General features: G+C 31.8%; 3 protein-coding genes and 1 pseudogene across 3 annotated transcripts; 3 read left to right on the top strand and 1 right to left on the bottom strand.

Moving 5' to 3' along the window:
• Positions 1-372: 372 nt before the first annotated feature.
• On the bottom strand, positions 373-2,730 carry LOC131177239 (probable leucine-rich repeat receptor-like protein kinase At1g35710). Its single transcript, XM_058142204.1, has 2 exons — positions 2,010-2,730; positions 373-1,874 (listed from the first exon to the last, which is right to left on the bottom strand). The coding sequence occupies exon 2, from the start codon at positions 1,774-1,776 to the stop codon at positions 754-756; it is 1,023 nt and encodes a 340-aa protein (XP_057998187.1). The 5' UTR covers positions 1,777-1,874; positions 2,010-2,730; the 3' UTR covers positions 373-753.
• An 8,740-nt stretch (positions 2,731-11,470) lies between these two features.
• On the top strand, positions 11,471-20,912 carry LOC110671488 (LRR receptor-like serine/threonine-protein kinase FLS2). The gene is made up of 8 exons (XM_021833972.2): positions 11,471-11,524; positions 11,717-11,807; positions 14,849-14,920; positions 15,268-15,339; positions 15,426-15,497; positions 15,643-15,911; positions 19,546-20,028; positions 20,478-20,912. Exons 1-8 carry the CDS (start codon positions 11,471-11,473, stop codon positions 20,910-20,912), a joined length of 1,548 nt encoding a protein of 515 aa, XP_021689664.2.
• A 1,134-nt stretch (positions 20,913-22,046) lies between these two features.
• LOC110671518 (G-type lectin S-receptor-like serine/threonine-protein kinase SD3-1) lies at positions 22,047-24,972 on the top strand (annotated as a pseudogene).
• On the top strand, positions 24,864-25,796 carry LOC131177237 (G-type lectin S-receptor-like serine/threonine-protein kinase At2g19130). Its single transcript, XM_058142202.1, has one exon. The coding sequence runs from the start codon at positions 24,864-24,866 to the stop codon at positions 25,794-25,796; it is 933 nt and encodes a 310-aa protein (XP_057998185.1).
• Positions 25,797-26,550: the final 754 nt, after the last annotated feature.

A 26,550-nucleotide genomic window follows, 5' to 3' on the forward strand; every position in this document is an offset into this window, starting at 1 on the left:
TTTAAACCCATAAATTTCATGGATTGGGCTAGTTAGGGAAAATCCCAAAATGACTTAAATATGAACCCTTAACTCCAAAATCGTCTTTTATCAATTATTACTTGGAATTTTACTTTTGAGTGTTTAGTTTAATCTCATTTTATTAATTTTCATTATTAATATTATCAATTTCTTTATTTTGCGAATTATTAAATTAGTCATTGTTTGAATTTAGTTTTGCATTTTTATACCTTATGCTTCAAATTCCTAAATTTCTTTTATTAATTTGATTAAAATACAATTTTTACATATTTTATTTTACATTAAAAATTCAATTGAAAACACACCTCTCCGTGGGAACGATATTTTTTTCTATACTACTTGAACAAATCGTGCACTTGCAGTTGGGACACATCATCGCCTTTTCAAGTTCCTGGAAGGAAATTCTTCTCCAAGTTGTCACAATCACGAGATCTGGATCAGCCACAGTTTCCATCTTAACTGCTGCCTTCTGTCATCTTAATGAGACAAGTATGACAACAATTATCAATATCATAGCAGGAAGAATATATAAGAGTACTTTCTTGGGGGTAGTCTTTGATCTTCCATGACTTCTAATTTTACATGGTGTCAATTGCAACAGGGGAGAACCGCAAAGTTCATCATTTCCGAAAAATGATTGAGATGACAAATTTATAAAAACTCCTTCTGTGGGAACTTATCCTTGTAATTTGTTGAAAGACAGATTTAGATATGTGAGGTACTTTAGCCTCACTAGGGACTTGGGAATTGTTCCAGACAGGTTATTATTGCCAAATCCAAGGCTTCCAGGCTTATCAAGTTTCCAAATGACTCGGGAATAGGGCCTTCGAAAATGTTTTGCCCTAAGGAGAGGTTCATCAGGTTTTGGAGGCCTCCAATGGAAACTGGGATGCTACCGGATAAGTGATTACTTGATAAGTCCACTTGTGTTACAACATTCAAATTTCCCATACTTAGTCGTAGGTGGCCACTTAGTGAATTTGATGATAAGTTCAAATCTAAGACATCTTGTAGGTTCCATAAGGTAGAGGGTATTGTTGAAATAAAATTGTTGGAATCTAATTGCAGAGATCTTAGTGAACTAAAATCCCCCAGGCAAGCTGGCAGAGCTCCAGAGAGGTTGTTTCGGCTCAAAATTAATTCTCCCAAGCTACTCATTTGGAAAATATCATTTGGCAATGAACCATTCAACTTATTTCCATGGAGATACAAAACTTGGAGCTTCTGCAATCTACCTATTGTAACTGGAACTGATCCTATCAATTCATTGTTTTGCAGGATAAAGGTTGTCAGGTTGCTCAATTGGCCTAGTTCTCTTGGTATGTTGCCTTTGATGTTACAACTTTCTGCATTGAAGTAGCGTATAGCAGAGAAATTACCGATTGAAGTTGGAAGAGTGCCGTTGAGTGGATTGCCTGCTAATACTAGTCTGGTTAATGCTTTGCAACTTGTTAAAGCAGAGAGAAAGCATAATTCCGGAACTGAAGATTCACCGGTAAAAAGATTATCCTCTCTGTTGAGCCGTTCCAGATGCATTAAGTTGCCAAGACTATTAGGGATAGGCCCAAAGGAGTTTGTGGACAATTCGACAATAGTGAGCTTGGAACAATTAGAGATGGAACTTGGAAATTGTCCACTAAACTGATTGTTCCATAGGTATATTTCTTCCAGATTAGGAAGACCATGGCCAAATTCTGAGGGAAGTCTGCCTGAGAAGCGGTTTGAATGAAGTACTATAATTCTTAGAGCTGTCATATTGAATAAAGTAGATGGGATAGTCCCTGTTAAGCTATTATACTGAAGGTATAAGTACTCAAGATTTCGGAGTTCACCAATCTCAGATGGTATTGTACCTGCCAAAATATGAAAACAAATGCTCTCAATTAAGAACTTTTATCTTTAAGATGACTTGAAATGGTTTCTCGAAATGTGAATTTTGGATAAGAAAAATACAATCTAATCATCTGCCTATGGTTATAATTATCCACCTGTTAAGCCAATTTCACTCAAAGATAAGCTCTGCAATGAACTACAATTAAATAGACTTATTGGAATGGTTCCTGCAATTAAGAAGTCAGCGTGTTAATCGGCTACAGGCAAACTATTTTGAAATGCTAACATAAAAAGTGAAACATGTAAATAGAACCTTTGAGGCTATTGATATCCAAAATAAAGTTCTGAAGTGCAACAAGAGACCCTATTTCCTCTGGTATTTCGCCGGCAAAATGTGTAATAGAGAAAATAAAGAAAATAAAACTTTGAGACTATTGATATCCAAATTAAACTTTGTTGATATTGCAATTAGATATCATCACCAACTAGTTTTAAATTGCAAAGAAAATAAAGAAAAGGGTTTTCAACCAAAAGGATACTAGTCCAATTGCTAACTGTATTATTTTTAACAAGAAAAGTTTCAAGAATTCGGAAAATATAAACTTCTATTTTCTACAAATATAAACATTCTAATGACCTGTATAATTAACATACAAATGCTAATTAAGATATCATATACCTGTTAGGTCATTTGCATTCATGGCTAAGTCCCACGATGAAGTACAATTGAACAGATTTTTTGGAATGGTCCCTGCAAATTTATTGAAGACTGGATTAGGTTAAGTCAATGAGTATTCATCCATGGAAGAAATTTTCAAAGCAATAAATTATTTTGACGGATTTTATCGGTTAGTAATTGATAGACCTATTCATGAGTTTGAGGAATCGCAAAATAATCATGATGATTTAAAGTTGTAACTGAGGTCATGCCCCCAACCACAAATATATATATATATATATATATATATATATATATATATATATATATATATATATATATATACACACCAATTGTGAAAGATGGGAGTGGAACCGGTGAAGCTATTGTGATCCACCCAAAATCGCTCAAGTGCAAGAAGAGAACCAATTTCCACCGGTATTTCACCTGTACTTGCAAAAATGTTTAATAGAAGTTCAATTACCTGATAAATCATGAAGACCTTAAGAGACAGTTTGCTTTCACAAGGAGAGGCACTTTTTTGTCTCTCGCGGAAGGATCTCTTAATACTAGTTTTTGCCTGTCAAGTTATTGAAAGACAGATAAAGCTGCTGAAGAAATGCAAGATTTCCTATACTTGTTCGGATGTTTCCGAAGAATTTGTTATTATCCAAAGAGCATTTCCATAAACCAAGTGGAATCTGACCCTCCAGTTGATTATGATGAAGAACGAGTCTCCGAAGATTTAAAAGATTTTGACAGATATCATCTGGGAGGCTACCAGATAGCCTATTGAAGGACAAATCAATCATTCTCAAAGAAGAAATGTTGAAAATGGTCCACGGCACTGAACCTGAAATCTCCTTGTTTCCATACAAGATGAGTGTCTCCAGGTTGGCTAATTTGCCGATCTCCTCAGGAACGTTTCCTTCTGTATTATCGTTCTTCAGCCACAAAGTTGTTAGTGTCGAGATGTTGCACGAAGACGATGGTACCTGAAAATTTGTTTCCCGTTGGACGCAACTATTCAAGTTTTGGTAATGAGCCTACTCAATATGCTCTCTCCACGGAAAAAAAAAAATGCTCTCTCCATCAAAATTACTTTTTTTATTATAACCCTTTGTTTGGATGTTAATTGTAGGGAAAGTGGAAAACAATTAAATAAAAAAAAAATAAAAGTAATTTAATTTACTTTATATTATTTAAAAAATTATAAAAATATAAAAAAAATATAATTTATCTCTTAATTAAAAAAATAGAAAATATTTATTTTTTTATGTTGTAAAAATACATTTAAGTATTTTAATATAAATAATACACATTGATCTCCATTTTACTCTAGAGAAATATTTTGGGTTAATTATAAGGAGTTGAGAAATGAAAATTTTCTTTTTTTTCTCTCGCTTTTATTTGTGTCCAAACAAAAAAGTTTTAAAATATTAATTTTCTTTTGTTTTCTCGAACTTCATAAACGCGGTATTATCGATAGGCTATCTCATATATTATGTTTGTAACTAGTATTCACATTTACTTTGATATGATACTTCACCATATATTACATTCATAATCAATCAATTTTAATTATAATGTCTCGAATTTAAGAAGCATATGAAAAAAGCAAATATGAAGGAGCACATTACTCCTATCCCAAATTAATGTAGGATCTTAAAATCTATTTTTTGTTCTCTTATTTTTTGTTTTCTTGGATTCATTCCTTCAGTCTCTATACTAAGCTCCCTCCCTTTGCTTACAATCATGCAGGCTCCAAATCAGTGCTGTTTTTTTGCTCCCTGTTTACTGATTTTCTGTTTCAATTATGTGCAATTGTGTACTCAATTTCTTACATGCTAATCAAATATGGGTTTCGTTCTCTATTTAATTTGGTGGTTTTTCGTTTAATTTTCAGGTCAATTTGGTATTATTGGTTTTCTTTGCTAGGATTTTTGGGTAATAATGGCTGTTAGGACTCGCCCAATGGATTGGTTCTGAGTGTGCATTGCTTCTTTTAGAGATTGGACTGTTAGTTCTCTTCACCAAATTGCCAGATAACCTTACCTAAGTTTGTATATAAATATTGCAGCATCTCCTCCAATTTTTCTTTTGTCTTTGACATTAATACATTCATAACCGCAACACTAAAAAATGAATTTAATTAACTCATGTGTTTTTTTTTTTTCCTTGCACTATTTGCTATGATGAAGATAGTTGTTGAGTTTGCATTTTTATCTGTTGATTTATTTTGCATCCTATGTTGCTTAACTACGTACTGAGCTCTATTCTTGCTTCTCAAAGGGGAAAAAAGTGAAAAGAAAAATAAAAAGATGATACAAGCTTAGCCTGACTAATTAATCTTTTGCTAATTTGTAATGGTCAAGAATGAGGAAATTTATTTTGATCATGACTTACACCTAAATGTTATTTATAAAGAGATAGAGAGGCTTTTTCCCCCCTCTTTGTTTACTCACTTATTGTCATTTAATTCTGTTGGATCTTTTAGCTCACGGTGATTCTTTTTCTTCTTTTGTTCTACAGCACCTATTGTGATCAAGGGTGTTTTTCCAAGGTATGTATTTCTACCAAAGCAACTATTTTTCATTTTATACATGGGTTAGAAAGAGCATTTCCTAAAGAAAGGTATTTAGAGATTCATTAATATCGCATGACTGAAAATAGCTGGAAGTTGTTGATGTATGTCATATTAATTAACTACCATAATGCGCATGCTATGCATGAATAATTTATAATTTTTATTTTTTAATTAAATTTTTAATTACATTCTAAATAAGATAAATTATTATTATTAAATTAATTTTTAATTAAAATTTCTCTCTTATTTAATTTAATTTGAAAATTTTTTTATCTATTTTAATAATAAATTTTTAATTAATTTATGGTGTAATTAATTAAAATACCTATTTAATTCTTTTTATACATATATTAATAGTAGTTTCTATGATTAATTCAATTACAATATAATAAAATTACTTTATTCAAAAAATAATTTAAATTTCATGCAATTTTTATATTTTATCTCATAATTTATGTATCTAGATTACGGAAAACATATTAGATTAATGAAAAAATAATGTTATTTAAAAAATATAAAAATATAATTTTTTATTATTAATATAATAAAAAAATATATTAAATTACTAATAATGAATTCAACTATTTAATTTTAATAATAGTGAAAATATATAACATTATTATTAATTAAAAATAACATTTTATTATATTATTTTTTAAAAATATTATATCTTTAAATTAGTGTAAATTTTTTTTATTAATTTGATATATTTTTTATAAAATAATTCTTTTACAAAAATGATTATCATTTTACATAAATTTATGATATAAGATAAATATATTTCATAAAAATTAAAATTTTAAAATATCATTATTCTTTTATTAATATAATAAATATTAAAAGTGTATACTATTTTTCAAAATATAGATTTCATAATTTTAATATTGTAACTTTATTTTTTTTAATCATCTTTACTTGTAATTAAATTTTTGATGTAATCATATTTGCATTCTTTTTTCAAAATTTTACTTTTATATAAAAATATAGTTAAGAGATAATTTATACATAAAAATTAAGATATCTAATTAATTTATGCATAAAAATTTAGATATCTAATTAAAATTTGAAAATATTTCTATTGAAAATTAATTATAATAAAATATAAATAATTACAATATTAATTATAATTATATTCGATATGATGCTAGTTATAGGATTAAAACCGGATGGTTGAAGTGGAGACGTGCTACAGGAGTTTTATGTGATCACAAGATTTCTAATAAGTTGAAAAGAAAATTTTACCGTACAGCCATACGACCGGCTATGTTATATGGTAGTGAGTGTTGGACACTGAAGGAGTCGTATGCATCTAAGATAAGAGTTGCAGAAATGAGAATGTTAAGTTGGATTAATGGCCATACTAGATTAGATAAAGTCCGTAATGAGAGTATTAGAGAAAAGGTAGGAGTGGTGTCAATTGAGGATAAGTTGAGAGAAGGGAGATTGAGGTGGTTTGGTCATGTGAAGCGTAGACATACGGAGGCTCCAATTACACAATAGAACATATTAGGTTAGAGGATAGAAAGAAAAAAAGGGGTAGACCTAAATTGACCTGGAAGAGAGTAGTACAACATGATCTAAAAGCATTACACATTTCTGAGAATTTAATAAAAAATCGTTTAGAGTGGAGAAAGTGAATCCATATAGTCGACCCCAAATTTTTGGGATAAAGGTTTAGTTTAGTTGAGTTGAGTTGAGTATTAATTATAATTACATTCGATATATAATTATAATGAAATAAAATATTAAAAAGTTTAAGAAAGATTAAATAAGAAATTTATAAAAAATTATTAATTAAATAAATATTAATTAAATATATTTAAATAAATAAATTTTGAGAATGATAACTAATAATTTTTGAAAGAAATAATAAAAAAAAGATTTGAGAGAACTTAAGTAAAATGAAAATATTTGGTGAGAGGAGGGTGATTTATATGTATTAAATATCTCATGTGCCATATTATATATGGACAAATAAATGAAAACCATTTAAATAAAAATTTAATTTTATAATTAAATATTATTTAATTGAAAAACGGCAACAAAAGCATTTAAATTTAAATTTTCTAACAATAATTTATTTCTCATTTATTTAATCATTTCAATTCAGTGCCTATACCTTAGCCATAATAATAATAATAATAATAAGTATTAATTAATCATAGGAAACTGAAATAAAAAAGAATATTAAATTATTAATATAAAAATTAATACATACTAATTATAAATAAGTCAAATCTATATATTTAATTTTTATAATTTTTTATATAAACTACACTTTTTGTCTTTCAAATTTTAATAAAGATTTTATTATAATAATAATAATAAATAAATAAAAAATATAATAAAAATATTTATTAAAGATATGAAATAATTTAAGGTTAATTAAATTATATGATAGTTGATTATGAGATTACAGATTAATGTCTAATTTTTTTTAAGTTAGTGGCCACCACAAACCTCTTATTATTATTATTATTATTATTATTATTATTATTATTATTATTATTATTATTATTATTATTATTATTATTATTATTGTTGTTGTTGTTGTTGTTGTTGTTATTGTTATTGTTGTTATTGTTAAATTATTTTTTATTTTAAACTATTATTATTATTATTATTATTATTATTATTATTATTATTATTATGGAGAGTGATATGTGATAAATAATATTTTTAAATAAATAAATTTATAAAAATAATAATATAAATAATTTTTAAATATTATATTTAATCACAAAAAAATTTAATTTTTAAAATCAAATTTTAAAGAAAATAATAATTTAAATCATAAATATAAAAATAAAATTATAAATAATATTAATAATTAAAAGAGAAATAAAAAAAATTAAATAATTATTATTATAAAAGGAAGTTATTAATGAAAAGTGAAATGCAATAATTTTTTTTAAAAAAAATATCATATCACGTGTCATTTATTTAAAAATGACACTATACTTTATATATATATTATTTTTTTTTTCTTCTAAGAGACAAGGGTGGTGGGCTTTCAATTTCAGGTCCTTGGATGTGATTATAGTGGGCTTTCAGGAGTGGGGATATATGCATTTCGAAAACTTAAAAATCGCATTGAGGTTTCAAAAAACAACACTGGGCATTGGTTGAAGGAATGGATGGGTTCTCAATTCTTACAACTTTTTGTAATATTTACGAGTCTACCTAAATTAACAAGTTATTTGGTTTTGAGCGAAAGGGTTCACATCTGAGCTACTTGCTTAGCTAAAGAATTAACTCAGATGCTGCTATTATATGGAAACTTGGACATGCAACTCAACAGTGTTTTATACATGGTGTGGCCAAGTTGGCCCCTTTACATCTGAGAAATAACCTATTTTGATGGAAGAGGTCCCTTGCAGATTCAGGATCTTCTTTTATGGGATGTAACAGCGTTAAAGTATTTGTCTTAGATTTCAAGATCAAAATTGTTTTTCAAAAAAATGCAAGATGTTGAACAGCTAGAAAAATATAGTTTTATTATTTTAATATTTTAATAACTAAAATTTATGAAAATTAATTTTAAATTATATTTTCATATTATCCAACTAACATCTTTAAAAAAATGTTTTTTTGGGCAATACCAATGAGAGCTAAATATAAGTTTTTTTAAAATGATTTAACTTTGTAACAAACAAAATATTTTATAATAACAGAATCTCTTTTGTGGGACTATTTTTGGAAGTATACAAATATTTCTGGTAGCATAAATATGGGTTTCTTGAAATTCTGGGAATTATTATTGGGCAATCCTAATTTTGAAGAAATTTAAACATCAAGTCCTTGGTAAACCAGCTAGGAATTGATTTACGATGCTAATGAGCGTTGTGACACTTGGGTTTTGCCAATTCTTTCATCGGTACTTCACGAGATTCCACGACCAATCCCAAAATGAATGATATACGATCTTTCTTATCTAAAATTTTCTTCCCCTCGACAAATTAGCATATGCTATTTTAACTCTTGCATCGTGTGATGCTTCCTTTATATATTCCTTCAAGCTCATTCTTCCACCAAACATGTCATCGATCGGCTTCTTTCAGTAAATGTTTCCATTAACAGTATTCCAAAGCTATAAACATCTCCTTTTGTTGAAACAATGCCTTCCGATCCATACTCTACGCATCAGACTGTAGTATGTTATTAGAATGTTGAAATTGCACAATATAGGATTACATAAAAAGATCCTAATCAATTTTCAATGTCTAATTGCATACCAAAACGCATTTTAGCATACATTAAATTTCATTTGCCATTAAAGATTATGAATTAACATTTAATTAAATTAAACCCTAAGAGAGATTTTTAGGTACTAACCTCTTGACGCACAATTGATGCAAATACAAGATGTTCTTAGGACTCCAAATGTTGTCCCTCTAGTTTGTCCACCACAAGCACACACCAAAGTTGCAATGATAGCCCTTAGATTGGCTTCTCAAGCCTTGTCAACCAATTTTGAGATAGGGTTTATGCTTTGTGAAGGTTGTATGAATGTATTGAGAGTTAGAAACACTTTCCAATAATTTTAATTCAAGAGAAAATCATAGTTTTTCCCTTGAATCAATTGAGAAATTGAAGAGAAGAGGGAGAAAGCATGTTGCCATCCAACATAAGAGAAAAGAGAGAGGTGACTGATTTTTCTTTTTAACTTTTCTTTACATACTTAGGTCAAACCCTAACTCCCTTACCACATGTCATCACAAGATCCCATCTTGTTATTATTTGATTTAATCCTATGAAGCCAAGTGTCAAGCTCCATTTAAATCATGACATGTGGTCTTTCATCATAGGAAGACAAGTGGCAAGATCATATGGTGCCATGTGTCAGCATCTCATGGTACCATATGTCAGCATCTCATGGTGCCATATGTCACCATGTGAAAAGACCAATTTGCCCTTACTTTTTAATTTGAGTTCTCAACCCAAAATTATAATTTTTCCTCTTTAAATCAATTTATATCAAATATAAATTAATTAATCTCTATTAATTAATTTCTCATAATTAAATTCATATTTAATCAAATTAAATATAAATTTAATTTATACTATACATCAAATAACCTAGATTTGGTTTCAAGTCATACTAGGGACTTTGCAATCTTATTGCAAACCAAACCTCTTTAATTAATTAATTAAACTCTTTAATTAATCAATTAAATAACATTTTAAATGGTGATTAGCTTGTGTAGATGTGTGACATACTAGGCTCATTACTTATTGGAAATGAGAAATGATATTAACTCTTAATATCATTAGAACTCTTTCTTACCATAAATAATTTCTCTAAATCATTTCAGGCATCTTATAGACCATGGTTGATACCTATCATAGTATGTCATGGCCACCCAATCAGTAATAAGGAATACCTTAAATGAACCTTTAATCATATGTTACCATGCACTAGAATCTCTCCATTACAAAATCTCAATTCGAGCTGGAGTCATGGTTAATGTCAAACCCCATTTGCTATGAACATTATATTCTCTTTTAATTCCAGTTCTTGATTAATTAGATTTTCTTATCAGAAACTCTTTTCTGACTAAATCTGTCTGTCCTAGCCAAAAACTTGAAACATCAAGAATAATTAAATGAACATAGGATTTTATCCCTATTTACTTAGGATAACGGATTCCATCTTGATCAACACCTATCTCCATATATAACTAATAGGAGCCAACACATGCCCATATACCGATACACAATGTAAGTTTGAAAGCAGTATCAAACTCAAACCACCTATATACAAGATAATTGTGTTATCTCAGGTCTAAAGATTATATGCACTGATATGATATATGACAATGTATTGACAAGAGTAAACTCCATGTGCTTGTCATATAAATCGTCAGTTGACCTACTTATCATGTATAAGTGCCTATTATGTTTGTTATGTGGCATGAGACTCACCACTCCATCTTATTTATATCTCATATAAATACCTTGGGAACAAACATGATTACAATCTTTCTGGATAAGTCATGTCCTTTGTGAAGTATCCTCAATTGTGAACCAATTTATGATACTTTGTACTAGAAATACTGTCACTCATATTCTTAACAACTTAAAAATAGAATTTCTAACAAAATATCAATGGACATTTTCTATTACACATAAATATATTATGTAAACGGAAAAGTGAAATTGCCTTTTATTAATAAGATATTTACAAGATACATGCAAAATGATATGCTCTAGGGCATACTACTAACAGAAGAAACCTAGTAGAAGAAGTGAAAAAAATGTGAAGGAAGAATAAGAGTAAAATTTGGGTCTAGAAATGGAGGGTGGCGGCTCCTTTTCCTCCTTTCCTTATTTTTCCAATCTTTCTCCTTACAGCAAAAAATGAGGTAAGAATGGTTTTTATATCCTTTGACAAATGCCCTAAAAATGGTGTGTATGAGGTCACTGTATGTGTAAAAATATTCCTCCTTTAGCCAATTAATGAGAAAGTGCACAGGCTGTGTAGTACTTATTCAAGATCTTGTGCACATTTCGGTAAGCTCCAGAGATTTTTGGTGAAGGTGCACAGGCTGTGCAAGTTTCGGCTATTTTTGCAATTGTTCGTGAAGGTTCACAGGTGAGCTGCATAGGTTGTGCAGGTGGTTGTGCAAGTTTTGACAAGTCCAGTGATCTTCCGTGAAGGCGCACAAGCGAGCTGCATGGGCTGTGCAGGAAGTTGTGCAAGTTTCGGTAAGTTAAAGCTTTCTCCCGTGAAGATGCACAAGTTGTGCAGGTAGCTGTGACTTTCGGCAATTCTCAATTATTCTCCCAGTTTCTCGCATATGTATGTACATAGGTTGCACAGTACCCTGTGCAACTTTCGGCAAGTCCAAAATTTCTTTCAATTTCTGTACAAAAGCTGCAAAGGCTATGTAGCATCCTGTGTAGATTTCGACCATCTTTAAATCCTTTAATTTTTAGGCTTCATTTTTGGCACTTTTAGACCTGAAAATTACTCCTTGTACAATTATCTTTTAGTTTCTTAAAAACACCATTTTATCCACAAAATAAAAATAAAATTATAAATTAATCCAAAAATTGACAATTATGAAAAATTAACTAAATAACTAATAAAATTAATTAAAAATGACTACCAAACAAATAAAATGACTATGAAATTCAACCTAAATGACTATATAAAATGCATGTATTAAATACCCCCAAACTCAAATCTTTACTTATCCTCAAGCAAACCTTAAAATATAATGCAAATTTTGGGGTGCCTTGTCCAAGGGGTTATAAAAATTACCAACTAGAACAATCTAACTCACCTCTAGCCATACCAACAATCCATAAACCCATCTTTCAAGATACAAAGAATCTAATACTTACCCAGGCTTTCGCCGTTTAGCTTCAAGTCAATTAATCATCCAAAAATCCCAAACTAACCAATCAAAAGAGAAAGTCATACTCAAAAAGAACTATAGAATAATCAATAGCCAAAGTGCTTCTATATAGAATGATGGAATTTGATGAATGAATGAATAAATTTTCAATCCCATAGGCAAACTTTCTATCCCTATCTCCACTAATGTAGCAATTACTATCAAGAAATCAAAGGTCTTTAGGGATGTAATGGGGCTATGGGGCTCAAAATGAGGCTAATAAGAAAAAAGGTAAAAGAGATTCAAAGTATGAGAATATTTTTAATCTTGAAAACATAAGATACACTTTTATTTATTATTTTTTTTATAGAGGAAAAAAATATACAATGAGAATTTTCAAGTGCTAGCATATTTTACAAAGTCCACAAAATGAAGGGACTACTTTGATATTTTAAGTTTGTATCTCGTATCTTCTCTTGATAATTATTCCTAAAAATACCACCCCTAAGCTCATTTTCTTTAATTACTTTGGGTGGATTTCCTTCAATTTGAATGACAATAATAAAAAATACATATATACTAGCACTTTTACATAAGATAGACATCTTTTCTCCCTTTTATTTTATTTTATTTTTGGTACACTATACCAAATATTATGCATAATTATTCTCATGATACCAAATATTATGCATAATTATTCTCATGAAAGAGGTGGCAGTGTTTGGCTCATTGGCTAGGTATCAATAAGGGTTTTCAAGAAAATTTAGGTATAGTGTAGGCTCAAAAGGATTTACAAGGGTTAATTTTTAATGAAAGAAGGGTCAAAAGTTTAAAATAAGAGGGTTTTAATCAAAGAATGCCTAATTATTTCTCTTTGAAGTACAAGCTGGTATTTCACCTTTAAAGATTTTAAAAATTTATTCTAGGATTGGTTAGATATCATTTGACTACTTTTTATCGTATAGCTCTTCTCTAAATACTCTAATCTCTAAATGACTAATTGAGTGACTTTTTAGCTAAGAAGATATAGACAAAGGTAAATACTTCAAAACTTTGCACCGATTAGGAAACTTTCAATCCTTCAACCCAATTAAAGGTAGGCTAAATTACTCTACTAAATAACTCTTATTACTCAAGGGACTTGGCAAAATTTTATTTCATGAATGCATGGTTCCTAAAATTGAGCAATGCATTAACTAAATATTATAAACTATATGCAGTATCTATGTGGTATAATTTCTAAATGATTTGTAACGTATATGTGTATGTGCAATATATTTATAGTGTAATTATGCAAATAAAATGAAATGAAATATGCCTATACTAAGATGAGAAAAACTTATTATCTGGTGTATTTATAATTTTAGTTATAAATACATTAAATTACCTTATCATTCTTAATTATAAATACACTATTACCTTATATTAATATTAATATTAATATATATATATATATATATATATATATATATATATATATATATATTAATTCTTAATTATATTTGTATGTTATAGTTAAATATTATATGATTAATAAATTGTTAAAATGTATATTATATGATATACTATTATATTATATAATATATTTAATCATAAGTTATATATGCACCTTATAATTGAAGATTATATAATTTAGATATAGCTAAAAGATATATTATATGATATATTATATATTAATAACTCAATTCAAAATTTAAATGTTAATTCAAGTATAACTTTTTAAGGAAATAATTACATAAAATTATTTTAAGAACCGAGAATCAAATTGGAATAATACCGAACCAAACCGGAACTGAAGAACCAAGAACTGTACCGAACTGAAATCGAAACAATGAAGAACCAAACCGGAACCGTACTGAAATTTTGAAATTCCGATTTGGTTCCTGTTCCTAGGCAAATCCCGAACTGAACTGGAACCGAACACCCCTAATAAACAATATTTCCCCTCCATTTCACTCTAATTTGAAGACAAATATTTTAAGTCAATTAAGAGATTTGAGAAATGAAATTTCTCCTCTATTTTTCTTCTTTCTCTTCTCTTAATGTTCAAACGAGAGAAATTAGAGAAATGCATTTTTTTTATCTCTCCATTTCCCTCCATCCAAACAAAGGATTAAGGTCTTCGTGATTTCTCGAATAATTGAACTTCTATTAAACAATTTTGCAAGTACAGGTGAAATACCGGTGGAAATAGGTTCTCTTCTTGCCCCTGATGTTTTTTGTGGTTGACATAACCTCAATTACAACTTTTAAATCACCCTTGATTATTTTGAGTCCTCAAACTCACGAATAGGTCTATTAATTAATAACCAACAAAATCCATCAAAATTATTTATTGCTTTGAAAACTTCTTCCATAGATGAATACTCATCAACTTAACTAATCCGGTCTTCAATATATTTGCAGGGTCCATTCCAAAAAGTCTATTCAATCTTGCTTCGTTGTCGGTCTTATCCATGCAAGCAAATGGCTTGACAGGTATGATATTTAATTACCTTTTTTAAAGTAATTATACAGGTCATTAGAACATTCGTATTTGCAGAAAATAGAATTTTACATTTTCAGAAAGTCTTGAAACTTTTCTTCTTAAAAATAATAGAGTTAGGAATTGGACTAGTGTCCTTGTGGTTGAATACCCTTTTCCTTATTTTCTTGCTATTAAAAAATAATAGGTGACAAATGACAATGTCTAATTGCAATATCAACAAAGCAGTTTATTCACAATCATAGGATGAACCAAATAATTATGAATTTATACGAGTCTTCAAACTTGAAAATTTTAATCATATGTTGAGTAATTGAGCCTCTATTACACATTTTTGCAGGTGAAATACCGGCGGAAATAGGGTCTCTTGTCGCACTTCAGATCCTTGATTTGGGAAACAATGGCCTCAAAGGCTCCATTTAAATGTTTCACCTTTTATGTTAGCATTTCAAAATGGTTTGCCAGTAGCCGATTAACTCACTGACTTCTTAATTGCAGGAACCTTTCCAATAAGTCTATTTAATTGTAGTTCATTGGGGATCTTATCTTTCGATGAACTTGGCTTAACAGGTAGATAATTATAACCATATGCAGATGATTAGATTGTTTTTTCTTATACAAAATTCACATTTCAAGAAATTATCTCAACTATTTGACGGCATTATAAAGATAAAAGACTTTATAATTGAGAGTATTTGTTTTCATATTTTGGCAGGTACAATACCATCTGAGATTGGCGAACTCCGAAATCTTGAGTACTTGAACCTTAAGTATAATAGCTTAACAGGGACTATCCCATCTCCTTTATTCAATATGACAGCTTTAAGAATTATAGGACTTGAATCAAACCGCTTCTCAGGTAGACTTCCCTCAGAATTTGGCCACAGTCTTCCGAATCTGGAAGAAATATACATATGGAGCAACCAGTTTAGTGGACAACTTCCTAGTTCCATCTCCAATTGTTCCAAGCTCACTATTGTGGCTGTAACACCCTCACATTGGACACTCCTGTACAGTCTACTGTTCCGGCGCCTGATATCTGCCCGGACAGTCAAGACGTTTGGAGCTATATCTGTGACATTCAGAAAAGTCATAGATAAAAAATAAATAACAATTATAAAAAGGTTAAATATAAATAAGAAAAAACTGAGCATAAGAGGTTAAATGAGCCGGGGGTCACAGCGATGGGTGACCACACCGGAAAATGACTACGAGATCAGTCAAAACCCTAATTTCGTATGAGGCATTATGACACCGCAGGCCTAAGAAAAATTGCAAAGCTAAGGGAAGTGTGAAAATCACAGAAAAAGGTTGAGAAGTAGATCAAATAATTAGGTCAGAGTTTCAGAAGAAATATTGAATTATTGGCAAACTAGATCAGACCGGCGAATGGCAAATTAGTCAATTCACCCCTAAAGGTGACTACTGACCTAACTGTCCAATAAAATTGGAGAAATGAAATTTTTGAAATGTAGATTTAAATTAAAGAACCATGAAAAAACTAAAGAAAAAGAAAAAGAAAAGAAAAAGGAGTAATGACATCACCCAACTTACATCACCCATGACATCATAATAATTTTTAATTATTTAAAAATTGACCAAGTCAAATAAAAAGGAATAAAACAAGAAAATTGAAAAAAAAAATTTACCTTTCTTCAACCTTGGGGCCAGCCACCTCTCTCCTCACCATCTCTCTCCCTCTAACTCCATAGAAGCTTGAATTAAGCTTCACAAACCTTAAAAATTTCCCCATAAATTCCCCTTTATTCTTGATTAAACCTTACTTTGGCAAGTAGATAAGAAGATTAAAGAAGAAAAAGAAAGGAGAAAGTGAAGGATTTGAGCTAAACTTCCAAGAAAAAGGTTAGTGTTTAAACTTGTTAATTTTTAGCTAAATTCATGGTTCTATAGTTCAATTAACTTGGAAATTGAAGAAGAAATGAAAAAAAAACATGTATATACCCACTTACATGGAATTCAGTCAAGGTGTAGTGAACTAGGATTTAATGGAATTTGATGCAATTAAAGATGTAGACAAGTTGAATTGAGGTAGTGAATGTGATTAGAATGCTTTAATTCTATTAATTGAGCCATTTGCAAAAATTAGGGTTCTTGACTCTTAGGATTTTAGGGAGGAAATTTGAGAAATTTGTAAATTGATATACTTGACCTAAGTGAGGTTTAAAATGGTTAATTGGAGTCAATTGGCATGTGTTTGAATGTTTGGAATTGGATTGGAAATAGAATGTGATGCTGTCCCAAATTGGGCAGTATGACCTAGGTCCTTTTCAGGGATCAAAACTGTAATTCTGCCACCCTAATTGATGTGAGACTAATTAGATATGAAAGTAGACACATAATGCCACAATTTTTGTGCAGAAACTATGCCCAGAAAATGACATTAAGATAGTGAATAATTAGGTCAAACCCGGAATTGGCACACTGCCACAGTACAAAAATGACTAAATGAATAGTGTCTGGTCATTTAGCCATAACTTGGTCTAGGCAGGTCCAAATGACCTGATTTTTGAACCATTAGAAAGCTATGAGATAGTACTACAACTTTCATGAAGAACAATAACTCAAATTATGTCCATAACCAAGTCATTTTGCCACTCAAAGTTGGTTGCCTAAAACTGCCAGAACCAAAAGCCTGCCCAGAATTCTGGGTAGATATCAATCCGGCCAGCCTTAGGAAAATGGCCATAACTTGGGCTGTAAAACTCCAAATGGAGTGATTCAAAAAGGGAATTAAAGACAAGATAATAAGGAACAACTTTGATGAAGGATACTTAGCCAAATTCTCACAGTAACCAGACCAATGGAACAATAGAAACTTGTGACCCAAATTTGATTTTTTGAATTTGTACCTAGAGAAATTAGAAATTGAATTGGCAATCAATGCCAACAAAATTGACACCCAAAATGTGGTATATGGATGCAATTAGAATTAATAAACCTATTAAGTATGGAAAAGTCAATATTTTGACTTGAATAGTGCAATGAATAGTGACCCAAAATGCAAAATTCAAAGGATACCATTTTAAGCAAATTTAAGACTATATCTAAGTAGGCATGAAATAAATTAATGGATTTATTATGAGATATGGTACTGAAACACTGTAAACTGTGTGTTTCAATTGAAAAAGAGACTGAAAAGGATCTTCAAAGAAAAACCAAAATTTGGAGTAAACTAATCAACAAAGAGGTTTGTGCATAACTAGTGTTTTTATTGGTTATGTTTCTTCATATGTTTTTTGAATAAATGGTTTTATTTCTTATTGTATTATGTTTATCAAATATTGAATTTATCTCAACAATTATTGAAATGTATTATGGTATGAATGAGTTATTTTTGGAAAATGAAATTAGTTATGATTTTATTTTGTCATGAATTGAATAAAGTTAGCTTTAGAAAAATTTTGAAATATACTTGATATGGGAAATGGATAAAATTTATTTTGAATTGTGATGAGCATAAAAATTATTGGATATTGGAATTGACATTAAATTGAATTGTATTGTGATTTATGCTCACAAAAAGGACAAAAGATTTATGATATTGTTTATATCTCACTATAGATGCTTGACTAGGTTATTACCCGTCTCTCTCATTTGTTGAGGAGATAATAGAGTTAGTTTTGTTTTGACTACCATGGTACGTGCACAGGCTTAGATTCTCCTTTTATTAGAGGTTATGTCTAAGTTTTTCATTGACCCTTTCGGAAGTTGCATTATTGTGGTGTGTACTGTGCACGATGATTCGACCTCTCCGACCATAGGGAGTTAGAATCGTCCCGAAGATGGCCCTTATGGATTAGTCTTGCATAGTTAGTGAGATAAAGAATGAGTTTTTGAATAGTAAGAGTTGTGATTTCAAATGGAATTAATGCATAATTGATTTTATTGAAATTAAGATTTGTTTCCATAAATTACTGGAATTACTTTAAGGTTCAGTTATGATTTGATAATTGAATTTATTGATCAAGGTCGTTTAAACAAATGATTTATATTATTAACAATAAATATTTTGATTTTTGGAATTTTGACGAATTTCAAGATTTTCAAATTATTTGCTATAATTTTGTCAATGTATATTGTATTACATTTTAAATTATAGTTGTGCACCACTGAGTTCACCACTCAGCGATAATTTTGTATGCTGTTGCATGTGAAAGTAAAGATAGAACAGCCGAGTGAGATTCCTGTAGCTGCGCCTTGAAGACATATTCGGATTAGCTCCGAGTATATCATAGGTGTACCCTTGTACATAGATTTTGATGTATGCATGTAATTATATGTATGTATATTATTTGAGCAATTGTACAAAAACTTTTGTAATGTTATTTTAGTGTGTAATTGAAATAAAAATTATTTGTAATATTAATTTTAGTATCTTAATGAATGTACTATTTAATTTCTTCTTGAGTTTGAATTTATGTATGGTTTCCTTTATGATGAGTTTGGGTTGAAAATGAACTAAGATAGTTGATGCAAATGATTTATAACTTTTTGTTGTTGAGAAATGATTTGAAATGGAGTTATTGTTGAGCAAAAATATTGAAAGTGTATTTTTTTGCAGGTTTTGAAGAACTGTTTCCTCAAAATGGTGGAGTAGGGTGTGACAGTGGCATTGGGCGCAAACTCCTTCTCTGGACCTATCCCCAATAGTCTTGGCAACCTAAGGAATCTGGAAGTGCTTAACATACCAGATAATCTTTTTACCGATGAATCTTCAGTTTGCAAAGCATTAACAAGACTAGCATTAGCAGGCAATCCACTCAACGGCACTCTTCCGATTTCAATCAGTAATTTCTCTGCTGTACACTATTTTGATGCACAAAGTTGTAACATCAAAGGCAACATAGCAAGAGAAGTAGGCCAACTGAGCAACTTGACAATCTTAAAGCTGCAAAACAATGAATTGGTAGGATCAATTCCAGCTACACTTGGTAGATTGCAGAAGCTCCAAGTTATGCATCTTCAAGGAAATAAGTTGAATGGTTCGTTGCCCAATGATATTTGCCAAATGAGTAGCTTGGGAGAATTAATTTTGAGCAGAAACAACCTCTCTGGAGCTCTACCAGCTTGCCTGGGGGATGTTAGTTCACTAAGATCTCTGCAATTAGATTCCAACAATTTTATTTCAACAATACCCTCTACCATATGGAACCTAAAAGATGTCTTGAAAATTGAAGTTGTCATCAAATTTACTTAGTGGCCACCTACCACTAAGTATTGAAAAGTTGAAAGTTGTAATACAAGTAGACTTATCCAGTAATCACTTCTCCGGTAGTATCCCAGATTCCACTGGAGGCCTCCAAAACCTGATGAACCTCTGGTTAAGGCAAAACAACTTCGAAGGCCCTATTCCTGAGTCATTTGGAAACTTGATAAGCCTGGAAGCCTTGGATTTGGCCAATAACAACCTGTCTGGAACAATTCCCAAGTCCCTAGAGAGACTAAAGTATCTCACATACCTAAATCTGTCTTTCAACAAATTACAAGGAAGTTCCCACAGAAGGAGTTTTTGTAAATTTTTCATCTCAGGCATTTTTAGGAAATGATGAACTTTGGGGTTCTCCCCTGTTGCAATTGACACCATGTAAAATTAGTAGTCATGGAAGATCAAAGACTACCACCAAGAAAGTACTCTTATATATTCTCCCTGCTATGATATTGATAATTGTTGTCATACTTGTCTCATTAAGATGTCAGAAGGCAACAGTTAAGATAGAAACTGTGGTTGATCCAGATCTCGTGATTGTGGCAACATGGAGAAGAATTTCCTTCCAGGAACTTGAAAAGGCGACAGATGGATTCTGCAGTAGCAACCTACTTGGTACAGGGGGTTTTGGTACTGTATATAAAGGAAGACTTGGTGATGGGATGGATGTTGCTGTAAAAGTTTTCAACTTGCAACTAGAAGGAGCATTCAAGAGCTTTGATGCAGAATGCGAGGTAATGAGCAAGAATGCGAGGTAATGAGCAATATCCGCCATCGAAATCTTGTCAAAATTTTAAGTTGTTGCTCTAACCATGACTTCACAGCATTAATATTGGATTACATGCCAAATGGGAGCTTGGAGAAGTTGTTGTACTCTCATAACTATTGCTTGGATATCCGTCAAAGGCTAGACATAATGATAGATGTTGCATCAGCATTGGAATATCTTCATCATGGCTTTTCTAGACCTATTGTTCATTGTGATTTGAAGCCTAGCAATGTCCTGCTAGATGCAAATATGGTTGCTCATGTAGCTGATTTTGGCATCGCCAAGCTCTAAGGTGAGGAGATTCTATGACACAAACAAGAACCTTGGCCACTATTCTTTGAATAAAATATCGTTTATTATAAAGTTAAATTCATTTTGAAAAAACTCATACCTGTCACATCCTTAGAACAGGAGATAATCTGTGGAGGGACATCGTCCACAAAAACAGGTTCTTCTTCAGAAATCGATGCAAAGAGGCCAACTTGGCAAAAACACGTACAAAACACCGTTAAACGGCCAACTTTTCATTTGATAGCAGCATCTAATTCTTTAGCTAAGCAAGTAGCTCAGATGTAACCCTTCCATTCAAAACCAAATAACTTAACAATTTCGGTAGACCCGTGATTGTCACGAAAGTTGTAACAATTGAGAACCCAACCCATTCCTTCATCCAATGCCCAGTATTGTTTTCTGAAACCTCAATGCAATTTTTAAGTTTTTGAAGCCCAAATCCCTTCCCCCTGAAAGCCCACTATAATGACACCCAAGGACCTGAAATTGAAAGCCCACGAAAAAAAAAAAAACACTGACTGAAGAAAGCTTTTTTTTTAAATAAAAAAAAAATACTTTTCAAAAGAAAAAAGTGAAATTTTTTTAGAAATAAATAAAATGAAAATTGAAATGATAAAAGAAGCAATCGCAATTGTAATGAGGCATTAGTAATTTATGTGAAATATGCTCATTTGTCAATTAATTTTACTTGTATAAAAATTAAAATTCTAAATTTAACTTACATATAGAAATTAATTTTCTTTTCATAAAATACAGTAAAAAAAATAATAAAAAAATTCATTTTAATATAGAACCATTTTTTTTTTTATTACAAATAAGTTAAAACTTTAGCGTACCAATCTTCAGAAGCAGCAAACCAAACATATGGTGACAGAAAACGCTACAGAAATTTCCAAAGTCCACAAAAAGCTGTAGGTTCATGATGGCTATCCAAGATTCAAATTCAGTCACTTCCAACCCACCTGAGTACCTAACCGCTGCGACCTTGTGAGACTGCGTTCTAAGCTTTTGCGGCTGAAATGTGGGTGGCCTCGCCTAGAGAGCCGAATTTTGAGATACCCATCAAGCATTTTCAAGGTAAGCCAAACCGATTCCGGTTTAGCTCTGTTTTGGCTGTTGTTTTGTCTCTGTGTTTTGTTTCTTGTGGCTTTTGTGATGAGCCGGCTATGGTATCAGCGCCTCTTGGTTTTGAGATTTCTGGGTTTGATAGAACTAGGACTTGGGTGTCTCAAAATGGGGTCTTCGCATTTGGATTCTTGGAGTGTTGTCAGAAAGATGATGATGGATTTCTTGTGGGTGTCAGGTATAATTTAGGGAATAAAACTGTAAATATACCTGTATGGGCTGTTGGTGGTGGTCTTAGAGTGTCTATGAACTCCACAATCAGACTTTCTATGGATGGAAGGCTGATTTTGTTTGAAAACCCTAGTGGTTTAATTGTTTGGAGCAGTAGCACTTCTAGTTTAGGTGTTAAAAAGGCTACTCTTTTAAATAATGGGAACTTAGTTCTTGTGGGCAATGGAGATAGAGTGCTGTGGGAAAGTTTTCATAGCCCAACGAGCACTCTCCTTCCTGGCCAGTCTCTGCTTTTTCCTCAAACACTAAGAGCTCCTACAACGAAGTCAATTTCTAGTTACTATAACTTTGTGATTCGGCGCTCTGGAGAGCTTGCCCTTGTGTGGGAGAACAATATGACATATTGGAGGAGTCATTTGAGCTTTTCTAGTAGTATTACTATTAAGGAAGCAAGATTTGATGCTGATTGGTTTTTGAGGCTAATAGATGGTACTAATAGAACTGTTTGGTCGACATCAAGCAATGATTTCAAAGACCCTTCTGTCACTTTGAGGCATCTTAGGATGGATTCTGACGGGAACTTGAGAATATATTCATGGGACAATGTGCTTCATGAATGGAAAATAGCGTGGCAAGCAGTTGGGAACCAATGTGATGTGTTTGGTTCTTGTGGTTTGTATGGATTATGCGGGTTTAATTCAACAGGACCTGTCTGTGATTGTCTTTACCAGGATTCATCGAACTGGGGAGCTTCCTTTGTCACAATGGATTCAGGTGGTTTTGGATGCAAGAAGATGGTGGATTTGAGCAACTGCAAGATGAATACAAGCATGGTGGATATGAAGCAGTCAGTTTTTATGGGCTTTATCCACCTCAAGATGTTCATATGATGCTAAATGAGAAAAAGTGCAAAGAATACTGCTCTAATGACCCTACCTGCATTGCAGCAACTTCAAAAAATGATGGTTCAGGTATATCTACAATCAAACGAACTAGCTTTATTAGTGGGTATAGGAACCCTTCTGTTCCTGCTACTTCATTCTTAAAAGTGTGTTTGGTCCCTCAGGCTGTTTCAGCTCAACAATCTGATCCTCATTTTAACCCCAAGCCAATTCCTACATTGTCTAAAGGATTCATTGACCGTGAAGGTGACAACAAGAAGTTTGTGGGCGCTGTTGCCTTGATAGTTTTGGTTACAGTCTCAGGTTTGCTGACCTTTGAGACATTTGTGTTTTGGTTTGTGTACCGTAGACGGAAAATTAAGGCTCAGGCAAGAATTCCCTTTAACAAGGATGCTCAAATGAATGCTCATTACAGTGTACTTGTCGGGTTATCCTTTGAAGAGATAAAAGAGCTAACTGGCAATTTTGCAGATCAACTTGGCCCCACTGTTTTTAAGGGTGTACTTCCCAACAAAAGGCCAGTTATTGCTAAGAAGCTGAATGATGCAACTGCAAATGAGAAGGATTTCCGAGTGGCAGTCTCTACCTTAGGGGGAATGCACCACCGGAATCTTGTGTCATTAAAGGGTTTCTGTTTTGAGGCGAATCATAGGTTTTTATTATACGACTATGTTCACAGTGGCTCTCTAGATAATTGGCTCTTCAACATGGAGCAAGGCCAGAATGATGGGAATTGGCAATAGAGGTTTGACATTGCTCTTGGAGTTGCAAGAGCCCTTGCTTATTTGCATTCAGAGTGTCAGGTATGCGTAGCTCATGGGAACTTGAAGCTCGAAAATGTCTTGCTTGATGAGAAGTTGGCCCCTAAGCTCACTGATTTTGGACTTGGAAGCTTAATCCAAAAGGAGGCAGCTTCCTCCTCGGAGTCGCCGGCAGAGAGAGATATCTACATGTTTGGGGAGATGCTGTTGCAAATTGTGACACATAGAAGAGATATTTTGAGTAACAGTCTGCAACATTTAACTGACAGTATGAATGAAAAACTGAACTTGGAGGATTGCACGGATTCTGAAGGAATATCAAGAGTAATTGGGATTGCCTTGTGGTGCATGCAAAATCAACCATTTCTGCGACCTTCTATTGTTGAAGTGGTTAAGGTATTAGAAGGTACACTTTCTGTAGATAGGCCTCCATTCCCTTTCACTCTTAGACAAGATCAGATGGATGAAGCTGCTTTAAGTGAGATTCAAGTAGGCTCCTAGACTGAAGTTAACTTTGATTAGAAAGATATGCAAATTTTAACTAGTTTCATTTTCTGCATAGCAAGGTCTAAGCAAAATTGTCCGATGCACATGGGAGTTCAAATTTTTTTGTAAAATTGAACCCCAGATATGCATGAATTTCTATATTATGTATTAATCTTTAATGTAAAGACTGGCCTTCATTGTGAAATGGCTAATCCATCACTTAGAACTATTTTGACTATCTGGATGTTATTGCTCAAGTTTCTTGTGCGGATCAGAGTAATGAGGAAAGGGATATTAGTTTGCAGATCCTTAACAGAGCTAACTGAGCTAACTGGCAATTTTGCAGATCAACTTGGCCCCACTGTTTTTAAGGGTGTACTTCCCAACAAAAGGCCAGTTATTGCTAAGAAGCTGAATGATGCAACTGCAAATGAGAAGGATTTCCGAGTGGCAGTCTCTACCTTAGGGGGAATGCACCACCGGAATCTTGTGTCATTAAAGGGTTTCTGTTTTGAGGCGAATCATAGGTTTTTATTATACGACTATGTTCACAGTGGCTCTCTAGATAATTGGCTCTTCAACATGGAGCAAGGCCAGAATGATGGGAATTGGCAACAGAGGTTTGACATTGCTGTTGGAGTTGCAAGAGCCCTTGCTTATTTGCATTCAGAGTGTCAGGTATGCGTAGCTCATGGGAACTTTAAGCTCGAAAATGTCTTGCTTGATGAGAAGTTGGCCCCTAAGCTCACTGATTTTGGACTTGGAAGCTTAATCCAAAAGGAGGCAGCTTCCTCCTCGGAGTCGCCGGCAGAGAGAGATATCTACATGTTTGGGGAGATGCTGTTGCAAATTGTGACACATAGAAGAGATATTTTGAGTAACAGTCTGCAACATTTAACTGACAGTATGAATGAAAAAATGAACTTGGAGGATTGCACGGATTCTGAAGGAATATCAAGAGTAATTGGGATTGCCTTGTGGTGCATGCAAAATCAACCATTTCTGCGACCTTCTATTGTTGAAGTGGTTAAGGTATTAGAAGGTACACTTTCTGTAGATAGGCCTCCATTCCCTTTCACTCTTAGACAAGATCAGATGGATGAAGCTGCTTTAAGTGAGATTCAAGTAGGCTCCTAGACTGAAGTTAACTTTGATTAGAAAGATATGCAAATTTTAACTAGTTTCATTTTCTGCATAGCAAGGTCTAAGCAAAATTGTCCGATGCACATGGGAGTTCAAATTTTTTTGTAAAATTGAACCCCAGATATGCATGAATTTCTATATTATGTATTAAATCTTTAATGTAAAGACTGGCCTTCATTGTGAAATGGCTAATCCATCACTTAGAACTATTTTGACTATCTGGATGTTATTGCTCAAGTTTCTTGTGCAGATGAGAGTAATGAGGAAAGGGATATTAGTTTGCAGATCCTTAACAGATGTCATAATTTTCTTGTATAATTCTCGAGTCTTGAATGAGTTTTTATTTTCCTACACGAGCATGCACTTCACAATCATGCTAGTCTTGCATTCTAATTGTGATTGAAAGTTTGAATTGAAAATTTATCTTACTGTCTTGATTTATTACATAAAAGTTCTTGTGAATGTGATTTATTTTATTTAGGAATAAAGAAGAGAGACAAAACAATAAACTATTTTATGGGGTATTTGGTTTGGCTTATAAATTGGTTAAATCTACTTACAACTTATAGTAGAAAATTATAAGTAAATAGCATTTAGTTTGGCTTATAAATTAAAAAAACAATTTAAAATAAGTGAAAAGTAATAAGTAAAATATCTTTCTTATTATTATCTATTTATTTTAAAATTACTCTTTAACTAAATAAAATATTATGTTATTCTAATAATTTTTAAAAATATCAACATTATC

Source organism: Hevea brasiliensis, unplaced genomic scaffold (assembly GCF_030052815.1).
Source record: "Hevea brasiliensis isolate MT/VB/25A 57/8 unplaced genomic scaffold, ASM3005281v1 Scaf374, whole genome shotgun sequence".
Classification (NCBI taxonomy): Eukaryota; Viridiplantae; Streptophyta; class Magnoliopsida; order Malpighiales; family Euphorbiaceae; genus Hevea; species Hevea brasiliensis.

Bases quoted from the DNA above. Each gene is read 5' to 3' on its own strand.
- LOC131177239 (XM_058142204.1), bottom strand. From the start codon at position 1,776: ATGACAGCTCTAAGAATTATAGTACTTCATTCAAACCGCTTCTCAGGC.
- LOC110671488 (XM_021833972.2), top strand. From the start codon at position 11,471: ATGGTTTTTATATCCTTTGACAAATGCCCTAAAAATGGTGTGTATGAG. The intron at 15,912-19,545 runs GTAACACCCTCA...ATGGTGGAGTAG, and splicing joins CCAAGCTCACTATTGTGGCT to GGTGTGACAGTGGCATTGGG. The intron at 20,029-20,477 runs GTTAGTTCACTA...TTTTCATCTCAG, and splicing joins TACCAGCTTGCCTGGGGGAT to GCATTTTTAGGAAATGATGA.
- LOC131177237 (XM_058142202.1), top strand. From the start codon at position 24,864: ATGGCTAATCCATCACTTAGAACTATTTTGACTATCTGGATGTTATTG.